This window comes from Oncorhynchus mykiss, chromosome 1, assembly GCF_013265735.2.
Source record: "Oncorhynchus mykiss isolate Arlee chromosome 1, USDA_OmykA_1.1, whole genome shotgun sequence".
Classification (NCBI taxonomy): Eukaryota; Metazoa; Chordata; class Actinopteri; order Salmoniformes; family Salmonidae; genus Oncorhynchus; species Oncorhynchus mykiss.
Genome location: NC_048565.1, coordinates 85770860 through 85788884, shown reverse-complemented (window position 1 = coordinate 85788884; position 18025 = coordinate 85770860). Strand labels below are relative to the sequence as shown.

The 18025-nt window shown below is 37.9% G+C and overlaps 1 protein-coding gene across 3 annotated transcripts in view; it reads right to left on the bottom strand.

Moving 5' to 3' along the window:
• The window catches only part of LOC110514631 (lysosomal cobalamin transport escort protein LMBD1), a 221406-nt gene that overhangs the window by 74124 nt on the left and 129257 nt on the right, over positions 1–18025 (bottom strand). For 2 of the 3 annotated variants that reach the window (XM_036987666.1, XM_036987670.1), the window contains exons 8-10: positions 16998–17123; positions 15648–15716; positions 11901–11984 (exon numbers count right to left, since the gene is read on the bottom strand). In XM_036987666.1, coding sequence (XP_036843561.1) covers positions 11901–11984; positions 15648–15716; positions 16998–17123 — 279 coding nt within the window. The remainder of the gene's footprint in view (positions 1–11900; positions 11985–15647; positions 15717–16997; positions 17124–18025) is intronic. The other variant, XM_036987674.1, reaches the window with a different exon arrangement.

The window sequence follows — 18025 nt, the reverse complement described above, 5'->3', positions numbered from 1 at the left end:
ACACGTCTAGGTGTAATATAATCTAACACGTCTGGTGTAATATAATCTAACATGTTATAATCTAACATCTATGTGTAATATAATCTAACACGTCTAGGTGTAATATAATCTAACACGTCTAGGTGTAATATAATCTAACACGTCTGGTGTAATATAATCTAACATGTTATAATCTAACACATCTATGTGTAATATAATCTAACACGTCTAGGTGTAATATAATCTAACACGTCTAGGTGTAATATAATCTAACACGTCTAGGTGTAATATAATCTAACACGTCTAGGTGTAATATAATCTAACACGTCTAGGTGTAATATAATCTAACACGTCTAGGTGTAATATAATCTAACACGTCTAGGTGTAATATAATCTAACACGTCTGGTGTAATATAATCTAACATGTCCAGGGTACACAGCAAAATATTTAAGAGCATATGCAAGTAAAATGGTTGCACTGTAGAGCCCTGCTGTGTGAGAGAAACAGAGAAATACCGGTAGGTAACTCTGCTCCGGAAGGATCCCTGCCCGGCACTTGGTGCTCCCAAAGAGCAAGAAGTATAATCTAACACGTCTAGGTGTAATATAATCTAACACGTCTAGGTGTAATATAATCTAACACGTATAGGTGTAATATAATCTAACACGTCTAGGTGTAATATAATCTAACACGTCTAGGTGTGATATAATCTAACACGTCTAGGTGTAATATAATCTAACACGTCTAGGTGTAATATAATCTAACACGTCTAGGTGTAATATAATCTAACACGTCTAGGTGTAATATAATCTAACACGTCTAGGTGTAATATAATCTAACACGTCTGGTGTAATATAATCTAACATGTTATAATCTAACATCTATGTGTAATATAATCTAACACGTCTAGGTGTAATATAATCTAACACGTCTAGGTGTAATATAATCTAACACGTCTGGTGTAATATAATCTAACATGTTATAATCTAACACATCTATGTGTAATATAATCTAACACGTCTAGGTGTAATATAATCTAACACGTCTAGGTGTAATATAATCTAACACGTCTAGGTGTAATATAATCTAACACGTCTAGGTGTAATATAATCTAACACGTCTAGGTGTAATATAATCTAACACGTCTAGGTGTAATATAATCTAACACGTCTAGGTGTAATATAATCTAACACGTCTGGTGTAATATAATCTAACACGTCTAGGTGTAATATAATCTAACACGTCTAGGTGTAATATAATCTAACACGTCTAGGTGTAATATAATCTAACACGTCTAGGTGTAATATAATCTAACACGTCTAGGTGTAATATAATCTAACACATCTATGTGTAATATAATCTAACACGTCTAGGTGTAATATAATCTAACACGTCTAGGTGTAATATAATCTAACACGTCTGGTGTAATATAATCTAACATGTTATAATCTAACACATCTATGTGTAATATAATCTAACACGTCTAGGTATAATATAATCTAACACGTCTAGGTGTAATATAATCTAACACGTCTAGGTGTAATATAATCTAACACGTCTAGGTGTAATATAATCTAACACGTCTAGGTGTAATATAATCTAACACGTCTAGGTGTAATATAATCTAACACGTCTAGGTGTAATATAATCTAACACGTCTAGGTGTAATATAATCTAACACGTCTAGGTGTAATATAATCTAACACGTCTAGGTGTAATATAATCTAACACGTCTAGGTGTAATATAATCTAACACGTCTAGGTGTAATATAATCTAACACGTCTAGGTGTAATATAATCTAACACGTCTAGGTGTAATATAATCTAACACGTCTAGGTGTAATATAATCTAACACATCTATGTGTAATATAATCTAACACGTCTAGGTGTAATATAATCTAACACGTCTAGGTGTAATATAATCTAACACGTCTAGGTGTAATATAATCTAACACGTCTAGGTGTAATATAATCTAACACATCTAGGTGTAATATAATCTAACACGTCTAGGTGTAATATAATCTAACACGTCTAGGTGTAATATATTCTAACACGTCTAGGTGTAATATAATCTAACACGTCTAGGTGTAATATAATCTAACACGTCTAGGTGTAATATAATCTAACACGTCTAGGTGTAATATAATCTAACACGTCTAGGTGTAATATAATCTAACACGTCTAGGTGTAATATAATCTAACACGTCTAGGTGTAATATAATCTAACACGTCTAGGTGTAATATAATCTAACACGTCTAGGTGTAATATAATCTAACACGTCTAGGTGTAATATAATCTAACACGTCTAGGTGTAATATAATCTAACACGTCTAGGTGTAATATAATCTAACACGTCTAGGTGTAATATAATCTAACACGTCTAGGTGTAATATAATCTAACACGTCTAGGTGTAATATAATCTAACACGTCTAGGTGTAATATAATCTAACACGTCTAGGTGTAATATAATCTAACACGTCTAGGTGTAATATAATCTAACACGTCTAGGTGTAATATAATCTAACACGTCTAGGTGTAATATAATCTAACACATCTATGTGTAATATAATCTAACACGTCTAGGTGTAACATAATCTAACACGTCTAGGTGTAATATAATCTAACACGTCTAGGTGTAATATAATCTAACACGTCTAGGTGTAATATAATCTAACACATCTAGGTGTGATATAATCTAACACGTCTAGGTGTAATATAATCTAACACGTCTAGGTGTAATATAATCTAACACGTCTAGGTGTAATATAATCTAACACGTCTAGGTGTAATATAATCTAACACGTCTAGGTGTAATATAATCTAACATGTCTGGTGTAATATAATCTAACACGTCTAGGTGTAATATAATCTAACACGTCTAGGTGTAATATAATCTAACACGTCTAGGTGTAACATAATCTAACACGTCTAGGTGTAATATAATCTAACACGTCTAGGTGTAATATATTCTAACACGTCTAGGTGTAATATAATCTAACACGTCTAGGTGTAATATAATCTAACACGTCTAGGTGTAATATAATCTAACACGTCTAGGTGTAATATGATCTAACACGTCTAGGTGTAATATAATCTAACACGTCTAGGTGTAATATAATCTAACACGTCTAGGTGTAATATAATCTAACACACCTGGTGTAATATGATCTAACACGCCTAGGTGTAATATAATCTAACACGTCTAGGTGTAATATAATCTAACACGTCTAGGTGTAACATAATCTAACACGTCTAGGTGTAATATAATCTAACACGTCTAGGTGTAATATAATCTAACACGTCTAGGTGTAATATAATCTAACACGTCTAGGTGTAATATAATCTAACACGTCTAGGTGTAATATGATCTAACACGTCTAGGTGTAATATAATCTAACACGTCTAGGTGTAATATAATCTAACACGTCTAGGTGTAATATAATCTAACACACCTGGTGTAATATGATCTAACACGCCTAGGTGTAATATAATCTAACACGTCTAGGTGTAATATAATCTAACACGTCTAGGTGTAACATAATCTAACACGTCTAGGTGTAATATAATCTAACACGTCTAGGTGTAATATAATCTAACACGTCTAGGTGTAATATAATCTAACACGTCTAGGTGTAATATAATCTAACACGTCTAGGTGTAATATAATCTAACACGTCTAGGTGTAATATGATCTAACACGTCTAGGTGTAATATAATCTAACACGTCTAGGTGTAATATAATCTAACACGTCTAGGTGTAATATAATCTAACACACCTGGTGTAATATGATCTAACACGTCTAGGTGTAATATAATCTAACACGTCTAGGTGTAATATAATCTAACACGTCTAGGTGTAATATAATCTAACACGTCTAGGTGTAATATAATCTAACACGTCTAGGTGTAATATAATCTAACACGTCTAGGTGTAATATAATCTAACACGTCTAGGTGTAATATAATCTAACACGTCTAGGTGTAATATGATCTAACACATCTAGGTGTAATATAATCTAACACGTCTAGGTGTAATATAATCTAACACGTCTAGGTGTAATATAATCTAACACGTCTAGGTGTAATATAATCTAACACGTCTAGGTGTAATATAATCTAACACGTCTAGGTGTAATATAATCTAACACGTCTAGGTGTAATATAATCTAACACGTCTAGGTGTAATATAATCTAACACGTCTAGGTGTAATATAATCTAACACGTCTAGGTGTAATATAATCTAACACGTCTAGGTGTAATATAATCTAACACGTCTAGGTGTAATATAATCTAACACGTCTAGGTGTAATATAATCTAACACGTCTATGTGTAATATAATCTAACACGTCTAGGTGTAATATAATCTAACACGTCTGGTGTAATATAATCTAACACGTCTAGGTGTAATATAATCTAACACGTCTAGGTGTAATATAATCTAACACGTCTAGGTGTAATATAATCTAACACGTCTAGGTGTAATATAATCTAACACGTCTAGGTGTAATATGATCTAACACGTCTAGGTGTAATATAATCTAACACGTCTAGGTGTAATATAATCTAACACGTCTAGGTGTAATATAATCTAACACGTCTAGGTGTGATATAATCTAACACGTCTAGGTGTAATATAATCTAACACGTCTAGGTGTAATATAATCTAACACGTCTAGGTGTAATATAATCTAACACGTCTAGGTGTAATATAATCTAACACGTCTAGGTGTAATATAATCTAACACATCTATGTGTAATATAATCTAACACATCTATGTGTAATATAATCTAACACGTCTAGGTGTAATATAATCTAACACGTCTAGGTGTAATATAATCTAACACGTCTAGGTGTAATATAATCTAACACGTCTAGGTGTAATATAATCTAACACGTCTAGGTGTAATATAATCTAACACGTCTAGGTGTAATATGATCTAACACGTCTAGGTGTAATATAATCTAACACGTCTAGGTGTAATATAATCTAACACGTCTAGGTGTAATATAATCTAACACGTCTAGGTGTAATATAATCTAACACGTCTAGGTGTAATATAATCTAACACGTCTAGGTGTAATATAATCTAACACGTCTAGGTGTAATATAATCTAACACGTCTAGGTGTAATATGATCTAACACATCTAGGTGTAATATAATCTAACACGTCTAGGTGTAATATAATCTAACACGTCTAGGTGTAATATAATCTAACACGTCTAGGTGTAATATAATCTAACACGTCTAGGTGTAATATAATCTAACACGTCTAGGTGTAATATAATCTAACACGTCTAGGTGTAATATAATCTAACACGTCTAGGTGTAATATAATCTAACACGTCTAGGTGTAATATAATCTAACACGTCTAGGTGTAATATAATCTAACACGTCTAGGTGTAATATAATCTAACACGTCTAGGTGTAATATAATCTAACACGTCTAGGTGTAATATAATCTAACACGTCTAGGTGTAATATAATCTAACACGTCTAGGTGTAATATAATCTAACACGTCTAGGTGTAATATAATCTAACACGTCTAGGTGTGATATAATCTAACACGTCTGGTGTAATATAATCTAACACGTCTAGGTGTAATATAATCTAACACGTCTAGGTGTAATATAATCTAACACGTCTAGGTGTAATATAATCTAACACATCTAGGTGTAATATAATCTAACACGTCTAGGTGTAATATAATCTAACACGTCTAGGTGTAATATAATCTAACACGTCTAGGTGTAATATAATCTAACACGTCTAGGTGTAATATAATCTAACACGTCTAGGTGTAATATAATCTAACACATCTAGGTGTAATATAATCTAACACGTCTAGGTGTAATATAATCTAACATGTCTAGGTGTAATATAATCTAACACGTCTAGGTGTAATATAATCTAACACGTCTAGGTGTAATATAATCTAACACGTCTAGGTGTAATATAATCTAACACGTCTAGGTGTAATATAATCTAACACGTCTAGGTGTAATATAATCTAACATGTCTGGTGTAATATAATCTAACACATCTAGGTGTAATATAATCTAACACGTCTAGGTGTAATATAATCTAACACGTCTAGGTGTAATATAATCTAACACATCTAGGTGTAATATAATCTAACACGTCTAGGTGTAATATAATCTAACACGTCTAGGTGTAATATAATCTAACACGTCTAGGTGTAATATAATCTAACACGTCTAGGTGTAATATAATCTAACACGTCTAGGTGTAATATAATCTAACACGTCTAGGTGTAATATAATCTAACACGTCTAGGTGTAATATAATCTAACACGTCTAGGTGTAATATAATCTAACACGTCTAGGTGTAATATAATCTAACATGTCTGGTGTAATATAATCTAACACGTCTAGGTGTAATATAATCTAACACGTCTAGGTGTAATATAATCTAACACGTCTAGGTGTAATATAATCTAACACGTCTAGGTGTAATATAATCTAACACATCTAGGTGTAATATAATCTAACACGTCTAGGTGTAATATAATCTAACACGTCTAGGTGTAATATAATCTAACACGTCTAGGTGTAATATAATCTAACACGTCTAGGTGTAATATAATCTAACACGTCTAGGTGTAATATAATCTAACACGTCTAGGTGTAATATAATCTAACACGTCTAGGTGTAATATAATCTAACACGTCTAGGTGTAATATAATCTAACACGTCTAGGTGTAATATAATCTAACACGTCTAGGTGTAATATAATCTAACACGTCTAGGTGTAATATAATCTAACACGTCTAGGTGTAATATAATCTAACACGTCTAGGTGTAATATAATCTAACATGTCTGGTGTAATATAATCTAACACATCTAGGTGTAATATAATCTAACACGTCTAGGTGTAATATAATCTAACACGTCTAGGTGTAATATAATCTAACACATCTAGGTGTAATATAATCTAACACGTCTAGGTGTAATATAATCTAACACGTCTAGGTGTAATATAATCTAACACGTCTAGGTGTAATATAATCTAACACGTCTAGGTGTAATATAATCTAACACGTCTAGGTGTAATATAATCTAACACGTCTAGGTGTAATATAATCTAACACGTCTAGGTGTAATATAATCTAACACGTCTAGGTGTAATATAATCTAACACGTCTAGGTGTAATATAATCTAACATGTCTGGTGTAATATAATCTAACACGTCTAGGTGTAATATAATCTAACACGTCTAGGTGTAATATAATCTAACACGTCTAGGTGTAATATAATCTAACACATCTAGGTGTAATATAATCTAACACGTCTAGGTGTAATATAATCTAACACGTCTAGGTGTAATATAATCTAACACGTCTAGGTGTAATATAATCTAACACGTCTAGGTGTAATATAATCTAACACGTCTAGGTGTAATATAATCTAACACGTCTAGGTGTAATATAATCTAACACGTCTAGGTGTAATATAATCTAACACATCTAGGTGTAATATAATCTAACACGTCTAGGTGTAATATAATCTAACACGTCTAGGTGTAATATAATCTAACACGTCTAGGTGTAATATAATCTAACACGTCTAGGTGTAATATAATCTAACACGTCTAGGTGTAACATAATCTAACACGTCTAGGTGTAATATAATCTAACACGTCTAGGTGTAATATATTCTAACACGTCTAGGTGTAATATAATCTAACACGTCTAGGTGTAATATAATCTAACACGTCTAGGTGTAATATAATCTAACACGTCTAGGTGTAATATGATCTAACACGTCTAGGTGTAATATAATCTAACACGTCTAGGTGTAATATAATCTAACACGTCTAGGTGTAATATAATCTAACACACCTGGTGTAATATGATCTAACACGCCTAGGTGTAATATAATCTAACACGTCTAGGTGTAATATAATCTAACACGTCTAGGTGTAACATAATCTAACACGTCTAGGTGTAACATAATCTAACACGTCTAGGTGTAATATAATCTAACACGTCTAGGTGTAATATAATCTAACACGTCTAGGTGTAATATAATCTAACACGTCTAGGTGTAATATAATCTAACACGTCTAGGTGTAATATAATCTAACACGTCTAGGTGTAATATAATCTAACACGTCTAGGTGTGATATAATCTAACACGTCTAGGTGTAATATAATCTAACACGTCTAGGTGTAATATAATCTAACACGTCTAGGTGTAATATAATCTAACACGTCTAGGTGTAATATAATCTAACACGTCTAGGTGTAATATAATCTAACACGTCTAGGTGTAATATAATCTAACACGTCTAGGTGTAATATAATCTAACACGTCTAGGTGTAATATAATCTAACACATCTAGGTGTAATATAATCTAACACGTCTAGGTGTAATATAATCTAACACGTCTAGGTGTAATATAATCTAACACGTCTAGGTGTAATATAATCTAACACGTCTAGGTGTAATATAATCTAACACGTCTAGGTGTAATATAATCTAACACATCTATGTGTAATATAATCTAACACGTCTAGGTGTAATATAATCTAACACGTCTAGGTGTAATATAATCTAACACGTCTAGGTGTAATATAATCTAACACGTCTAGGTGTAATATAATCTAACACGTCTAGGTGTAATATAATCTAACACGTCTAGGTGTAATATAATCTAACACGTCTAGGTGTAATATAATCTAACACGTCTAGGTGTAATATAATCTAACACGTCTAGGTGTAATATAATCTAACACGTCTAGGTGTAATATAATCTAACACGTCTAGGTGTAATATAATCTAACACGTCTAGGTGTAATATAATCTAACATGTCTGGTGTAATATAATCTAACACGTCTAGGTGTAATATAATCTAACACGTCTAGGTGTAATATAATCTAACACGTCTAGGTGTAATATAATCTAACACGTCTGGTGTAATATAATCTAACATGTCAGGTGATCAACACACAGCCAATCAGACACTAACACATGACAGGTGATCAACACACAGCCAATCAGACACTAACACATGTCAGGTGATCAACACACAGCCAATCAGACACTAACACATGTCAGGTGATCAACACACAGCCAATCAGACACCAACACATGACAGCAGTGGAAACAGAAGAGCCAGTAGACTGGTAGGTAGTGTAGCTCTGCTCTTGGGCTCCCTGCTCATCGTTCCTGGCTGGTGCCTGGACATACAGTAGATATATCTGCCATCTCATTACTGTGTAGATGTGAGTTTGGGGAGTGTCATTAGGACTGGCCCCCCTCGGTTAAAGACACACTGTTACAGAAGCTAGCCGGCTGCTTTAACGTTTCATTAGAGCTTGCGAATAAACAGTGGGCCTGTGGAGATATAAACTGGGAGAGGATGAACGGTGGGGAGGATTGTGACACGTGAACCACAGAGAGACACTGAGGTTGGAACACAGAATGAATGACTATATAATATGAAGGTCTTTTTATGCCATTAGGAGTCTGTGCTGTTCAGTGGGCCTGTGGAGATGTAAACTGGGAGAGGATGAACGGTGGGGAGGATTGTGACACGTGAACCAAGAGAGGGAGGTTGGAAGGCTTTCTATTCTATTCCATTTTATTATCTTCCATTCTACTCTGTGTTGTCCTCAAAATGTGACCTGTTAGAGAATGAATGGTGGGGAGGAGGAGTCTAACACTTGAACCATTGTGACCTGTTAGAGAATGAATGGTGGGGAGGAGGAGTCTAACACTTGAACCATTGTCAAGACAGGTAGGTTAGAACGGTCGGGGGGCAACAGGGGAACTGCAGTGGGGTCACCCCCAAAACAATGTATAATAAGATGTTTTTTTAGAAAGATAATTTGACTGAGTAAATTAATTTATTGGTTTTGTTTTCATTTTGATAAGAGATGAAAATGTAATGAATTGAAGGTTATTCATTGCTGTAAAAATCAACATGTGTTATTAGATTTGGGGTGGCGATACATTCTGAACATGTTTGAGATCCAATATAATACTTTGTGTTCTGTGTTTAATTATTTTGTTTAAAGATAGTCATTATATTATAGTCATTCAATTTCTATGTGTTAGTGTTTCTAGGGTTCGGGAGGCTTTCCATGCAGATCTAAAACTGGCTCTAAAAACATTTAGGAGACAACAAATCCAAGAAAATAATATTGGACTGATTTGTTGGACTGGTGACTACAGCCTGGTGACTACAGCCCGGTGAACACAGCCCGGTGAACACAGCCCGGTGAACACAGCCCGGTGAACACAGCCTGGTGAACACAGCCTGGTGAACACAGCCTGGTGACTACAGCCTGGTGACTACAGCCCGGTGAACACAGCCCGGTGAACACAGCCTGGTGAACACAGCCTGGTGACTACAGCCCGGTGAACACAGCCTGGTGACTACAGCCCGGTGACTACAGCCCGGTGAACACAGCCTGGTGACTACAGCCTGGTGAACACAGCCTGGTGAACACAGCCTGGTGACTACAGCCTGGTGAACACAGCCTGGTGAACACAGCCTGGTGAACACAGCCTGGTGAACACAGCCTGGTGAACACAGCCTGGTGAACACAGCAATGTTGACTTAATCTTGAATGAATCCCATAGCTAGCATATGGCTGGCTATCTTTCATTTGGACAGGTGTACGTGTTTCTTGAAGTATTAGATGTTTGGTAGTGACACTTCTTAAAAATACATGAAGATTTTCCAACTTGCTCCTCATTTTCTCCAGAATGCTTGCAGACAGACTACTCACCATGTGGCCGTAGTGTGGAGAGGGATGCAATCCCATCAAAAAGGTGGACAGCATTTTTTTTGAGAAAGATGTTTAAAAATAAACAGAACTAATAAATAGATCAGCATTGTTAAATGTATTGATAGAACGACTCAAGATGTTGTAACGATATAAAGATGTTGTAACGAAAAAATCTAAAATCATGAATTGCTTATTTTTCAAACAAAGTTTAGGAGTCAGGGTTTGGGACAGCCACCTCTCAATAGAAATCTGTGTATAAACAATGCAGTTTAATTATATTAATGTAACGATATATTTGTTATTGCCTCAGATTTAATTAGACCATATACTGACGTAAATACATTTCCTACGTTTTTTTAGGGGTGGTACTGCAATTTGCACCAGTTCTGTAGAAAATACCTACATAGGGAATAGGGAACCATTTGGGATGCACTTTAAATGATGTGTTGACTCATAATCAGTGTGTCTCTTCCTAGTTACTGTATGGAACAGATGACAAGATAAGCATAGTTCTTCATCACAGGGAGGGAGGTAGGTAGGTAGGTAGGTAGGTGGGTGGGTGGGTTGGTAGGGAGGGAGGTAGGTAGGTAGGTAGGTAGGTAGGTGGGTGGGTGGGTGGGTGGGTAGGTAGGTAGTTAGGTGGGTGGGTGGGTAGGTGGGTGGGTGGGTAGGTAGGTATGTAGGTGGGTGGGTAGTTAGGTAGGTGGGTAGGTAGGTGGGTAGGTGGGTGGGTGGGTGGGTGGGTGGGTAGTTAGGTAGGTGGGTGGGTAGTTAGGTGGGTGGGTGGGTAGGTGGGTGGGTGGGTGGGTGGGTAGGTAGGTATGTAGGTGGGTGGGTAGTTAGGTAGGTGGGTAGGTAGGTGGGTGGGTAGGTGGGTGGGTGGGTGGGTAGGTAGGTAGGTATGTAGGTGGGTGGGTAGTTAGGTAGGTGGGTAGGTGTCTTTCTAGCCGGTAAAGAGAGATGACAGTGTTACATTATCAGCACACTTATGGAATATTGATTGTTCAATATCTCTTTACTCTCCGATGTAACACCGTATTGGAACCTGTTGAAACTGGAAAATCCATTTAACTTCTCAAAGTGAAAAGTTAAATGACAGACCGGCTTCTGGTTAGATGGGGACCTGAAAGTGTGTTTGTGTGTCTCACCTTGAGTGGTCTGAGGGCAGATCCAACCTTGGTGCAGCAGTGACTCTCTGCTATCTCCAGGTGCCTGCCCCTCCTCTGGAGCACCTAAAGGACCTCAATGAAAACAAGTCTCAATGTGCTGTTGTTCCCTAAACAAGCAGTTAAATAAGCCCTGAGAGATATGAGCCTTGTCTGTGCCAGAACGGACCAGCGTTTGTTCCATTCTCAGTGTTATTACTTATGCATCTTGTCTTGGATGTCTGGTTTTTTAATTGTTATATAAACAAATTGAAACAGAGAGAGATGTTTATAAACAGGGTAAGGTGACCGGGGACAATAGTTTGGTGAAACAGTACAAATACGACCTACACAGATGGATCAACATGGTGAAACAGTACAAATACGACCTACGCAGATGGATCAAGATGGTGAAACAGTACAAATACGACCTACACAGATGGATCAACATGGTGAAACAGTACAAATACGACCTACGCAGATGTATCAACATGGTGAAACAGTACAAATACGACCTACGCAGATGGATCAACATGGTGAAACAGTACAAATACGACCTACGCAGATGGATCAACATGGTGAAACAGTACAAATACGACCTACGCAGATGGATCAACATGGTGAAACAGTACAACTATGACCTACGCAGATGGATCAACATGGTGAAACAGTACAACTACGACCTACGCAGATGGATCAACATGGTGAAACAGTACAAATACGACCTACGCAGATGGATCAACATGGTGAAACAGTACAACTAAGACCTACGCAGATGGATCAACATGGTGAAACAGTACAACTACGACCTACGCAGATGGATCAACATGGTGAAACAGTACAAATACGACCTACGCAGATGGATCAACATGGTGAAACCCAAGTACAGGGACAAAGTAGAGGAGCAATTCAGCGGGTCGGACACAAGGTGTACGTGACTGGGGCTCCTAACGGTCACAGAGTATAAAAACAAATTCAGCCACATTAAGGTCACCACCGCCACCCTACCGCCACCCTACCGGAGGAGCTGAACACCGTTTTCTCCCGGTTTCAGCACAAAGAGCCGCCGAGAACAAAGTGGTCTACACGGAGTACCTATGGAAGTCATTTGAACGTGTTAACCCTCGCAAGACTGCCGGCCACCATCATCCCTGTTCCTAGAACGCAAAAGTAACTCAACTGAGTGACTATCGACCAATAGCACTCACTTCCGTCATCATGAAGTGCTTCTAGAGGCCAGTCAGATCAACTCCTCCTTCCCCAACACACTGGACCGTCTCCAGTTCACCTTCTGCCCTGACAGATCCACGGACCAGGCAATCTGCACCGCACATGACTCTTTTCTCCCCACACCGCCTCAACGGTCACTTACCTGCTGCCCCCACCCCACCCCACCCCAACAGACTTTTGCTCTGCCCCCACCCCAACGGCATTAATCACCGTTACAGTTGTTAATATGCATACTGTAGATACATGTTTTTCTAATGCATTGGACTTGGTCTCCCCACCTCCTCAATTGTCATGCTGCTCCCCCTATGGTTCAGGTAACCCTGAACATGTGACTATTAAACACTGAATCTGAACAACAATCCCTCCTGTAACCCTGAACATGTGACTATTAAACACTGAATCTGAACAACAATCCCACCTGTAACCCTGAACATGTGACTATTAAACACTGAATCTGAACAACAATCCCACCTGTAACCCTGAACATGTGACTATTAAACCCTCTGAATCTGAACAACAATCCCACCTGTAACCCTGAACATGTGACTATTAAACACTGAATCTGAACAACAATCCCTCCTGTAACCCTGAACATGTGACTATAAAACACTGAATCTGAACAACAATCCCACCTGTAACCCTGAACATGTGACTATAAAACACTGAATCTGAACAACAATCCCACCTGTAACCCTGAACATGTGACTATAAAACACTGAATCTGAACAACAATCCCACCTGTAACCCTGAACATGTGACTATAAAACACTGAATCTGAACAACAATCCCTCCTGTAACCCTGAACATGTGTTTATAAAAACACTCTGAATCTGAACAACAATCCCACCTGTAACCCTGAACATGTGACTATTAAACACTGAATCTGAACAACAATCCCTCCTGTAACCCTGAACATGTGACTATAAAACACTGAATCTGAACAACAATCCCTCCTGTAACCCTGAACATGTGACTATAAAACACTGAATCTGAACAACAATCCCTCCTGTAACCCTGAACATGTGACTATAAAACACTGAATCTGAACAACAATCCCTCCTGTAACCCTGAACATGTGACTATAAAACACTGAATCTGAACAACAATCCCTCCTGTAACCCTGAACATGTGTTTATAAAAACACTCTGAATCTGAACAACAATCCCACCTGTAACCCTGAACATGTGACTATTAAACACTGAATCTGAACAACAATCACACCTGTAACCCTGAACATGTGACTATTAAACACTGAATCTGAACAACAATCACACCTGTAACCCTGAACATGTGACTATTAAACACTGAATCTGAACAACAATCCCTCCTGTAACCCTGAACATGTGACTATTAAACACTCTGAATCTGAACAACAATCACACCTGTAACCCTGAACATGTGACTATAAAAACACTCTGAATCTGAACAACAATCACACCTGTAACCCTGAACATGTGACTATAAAAACACTCTGAATCTGAACAACAATCACACCTGTAACCCTGAACATGTGACTATTAAACACTGAATCTGAACAACAATCCCTCCTGTAACCCTGAACATGTGACTATTAAACACTGAATCAGAACAACAATCCCTCCTGTAACCCTGAACATGTGACTATTAAACACTGAATCTGAACAACAATCCCTCCTGTAACCCTGAACATGTGACTATTAAACACTGAATCTGAACAACAATCCCACCTGTAACCCTGAACATGTGACCATTAAACACACTGAATCTGAACAACAATCCCACCTGTAACCCTGAACATGTGACTATTAAACCCTCTGAATCTGAACAACAATCCCTCCTGTAACCCTGAACATGTGACTATTAAACACTGAATCTGGACAACAATCACACCTGTAACCCTGAACATGTGACTATTAAACACTGAATCTGAACAACAATCCCTCCTGTAACCCTGAACATGTGACTATTAAACCCTCTGAATCTGAACAACAATCCCACCTGTAACCCTGAATATGTGACTATAAAAACACTCTGAATCTGAACAACAATCCCTCCTGTAACCCTGAACATGTGACTATTAAACCCTCTGAATCTGAACAACAATCCCTCCTGTAACCCTGAACATGTGACTATTAAACACTCTGAATCTGAACAACAATCCCTCCTGTAACCCTGAACATGTGACTATTAAACACTGAATCTGAACAACAATCACACCTGTAACCCTGAACATGTGACTATTAAACACTGAATCTGAACAACAATCCCTCCTGTAACCCTGAACATGTGACTATTAAACACTGAATCAGAACAACAATCCCTCCTGTAACCCTGAACATGTGACTATTAAACACTGAATCTGAACAACAATCCCACCTGTAACCCTGAACATGTGACCATTAAACACACTGAATCTGAACAACAATCCCACCTGTAACCCTGAACATGTGACTATTAAACACTCTGAATCTGAACAACAATCCCACCTGTAACCCTGAACATGTGACTATAAAACACTCTGAATCTGAACAACAATCACACCTGTAGCTTGTCCTCAAACTCCTGGAGGTTACGACGGTCCCGCGATGACAGAGGACGCCCGTCCTCACACTGGAGACAAACACACAAACAGACAAAGAGGAGGCATGAGAGGACTGTAGGTGTTCTACAGTCTGAAGGTATGAGAGGACTGTAGGTGTTCTACAGTCTGAAGGTATGAGAGGACTGTAGGTGTTCTACAGTCTGAAGGTATGAGAGGACTGTAGGTGTTCTACAGTCTGAAGGTATGAGAGGACTGTAGGTGTTCTACAGTCTGAAGGTATGAGAGGACTGTAGATGTTCTACAGTTTCAACAGTCTGAAGGTATGAGAGGACTGTAGGTGTTCTACAGTTTCAACAGTCTGAAGGCATGAGAGGACTGTAGGTGTTCTACAGTTTCAACAGTCTGAAGGTATGAGAGGACTGTAGGTGTTCTACAGTTTCAACAGTCTGAAGGTATGAGAGGACTGTAGGTGTTCTACAGTTTCAACAGTCTGAAGGTATGAGAGGACTGTAGGTGTTCTACAGTTTCAACAGTCTGAAGGTATGAGAGGACTGTAGGTGTTCTACAGTTTCAACAGTCTGAAGGCATGAGAGGACTGTAGGTGTTCTACAGTTTCAACAGTCTGAAGGCATGAGAGGACTGTAGGTGTTCTACAGTTTCAACAGTCTGAAGGTATGAGAGGACTGTAGGTGTTCTACAGTTTCAACAGTCTGAAGGTATGAGAGGACTGTAGGTGTTCTACAGTCTGAAGGTATGAGAGGACTGTAGATGTTCTACAGTTTCAACAGTCTGAAGGCATGAGAGGACTGTAGGTGTTCTACAGTTTCAACAGTCTGAAGGTATGAGAGGACTGTAGGTGTTCTACAGTTTCAACAGTCTGAAGGTATGAGAGGACTGTAGGTGTTCTACAGTTCCAACAGTCTGAAGGTATGAGAGGACTGCAGGTGTTCTACAGTTCCAACAGTCTGACTCTGGCTCTGGAGGAAGGGGTTTTAATAGGGGTGTGAGGAGACGCCCCTTTCTGTTTTTTTAACAACCGTCACATGTTATAATTATGCAAGCTCAGTAAAGCTCAATCAGGCTTAAATAGAGCATTTGAAATGGTTTCCAATAGTATTTGAATCAAGGTCTGGCTGCATGCCACCAGCTCACATCAGCTTTGTGGCATCACCTACAACAGGGACCAATGGGACCAATGGCAGACTGGCTTTTAGTCATCAACCTCCACATTCCTTACAGCCAGAGGTCATAACCAATTCCATCCCATTCTTATTTAAAAACCCCAACATTTTCACCACAATAGATATGCAGCTGTATGGTTTTCAGCGTTGGTGAAAACTGAGACCCACCTTGGCTTTGATATTTTCCATCTGGTGTTCAACCTCTTCAATATCTTCAGTGTTCTCCAGACGCTCGTACACCACACTGCGTGTCCCTTTAATCAGGTTCAACGGCAGCACTGACATACCATACGCCTGTAGAGAATGAAGAGGAACAGACGATTAATACCATAGTACTACTCTGATATACCATACGCCTGTAGAGAATGAATACAAACAGACGATTCAATACCATAGTACTACACTGATATACCATACGCCTGTAGAGAATGAAGAGGAACAGACGATTAATACCATAGTACTACTCTGATATACCATACGCCTGTAGAGAATGAATACAAACAGACGATTCAATACCATAGTACTACACTGATATACCATACGCCTGAAGAGAATGAAGAGGAACAGACGATTAATACCACAGTACTACTCTGATATACCATACGCCTGTAGAGAATGAAGAGGAACAGACGATTAATACCATAGTACTACACAGATATACCATACACCTGTTAGAGAATGAATACAAACAGACGATTAATAACATAGTACTACACGGATATACCATACACCTGTTAGAGAATGAATAATAACAGGTGTTTAATAACATAGTATAACAATAACATAGTACTACACTGATACACCTGTTAGAGGCAATCAGCAGTTGAAACAATCACAAAGCCCCCCTGTGTCCTGAATGACACTCCATTATATACTTTTGACCAGGGCCCACAGGGGTGCACTATGTAGGGAATAGGGTGCCATTTGGGAGGCAGACATGAAACAGACCGTTTCCATCACATTATTACAGTGGTGCCAAGGCCCTTTAGTGTCTGTGAATCTGTAGCACGTGTATGTGAACACACCTACCACCTACTACCCACACTCCCTGACGCATGACTGTACAGAGTGGAGATGTATAGGGAGCAATAACACACACAGCTATATCACGTTACAGCTGTACCCCTCCGGCTCCATGTCATTCTTTAAATGGTGCAATTCGCAATTGTGCTGCACGGAGCTTATGTGTGAATCTG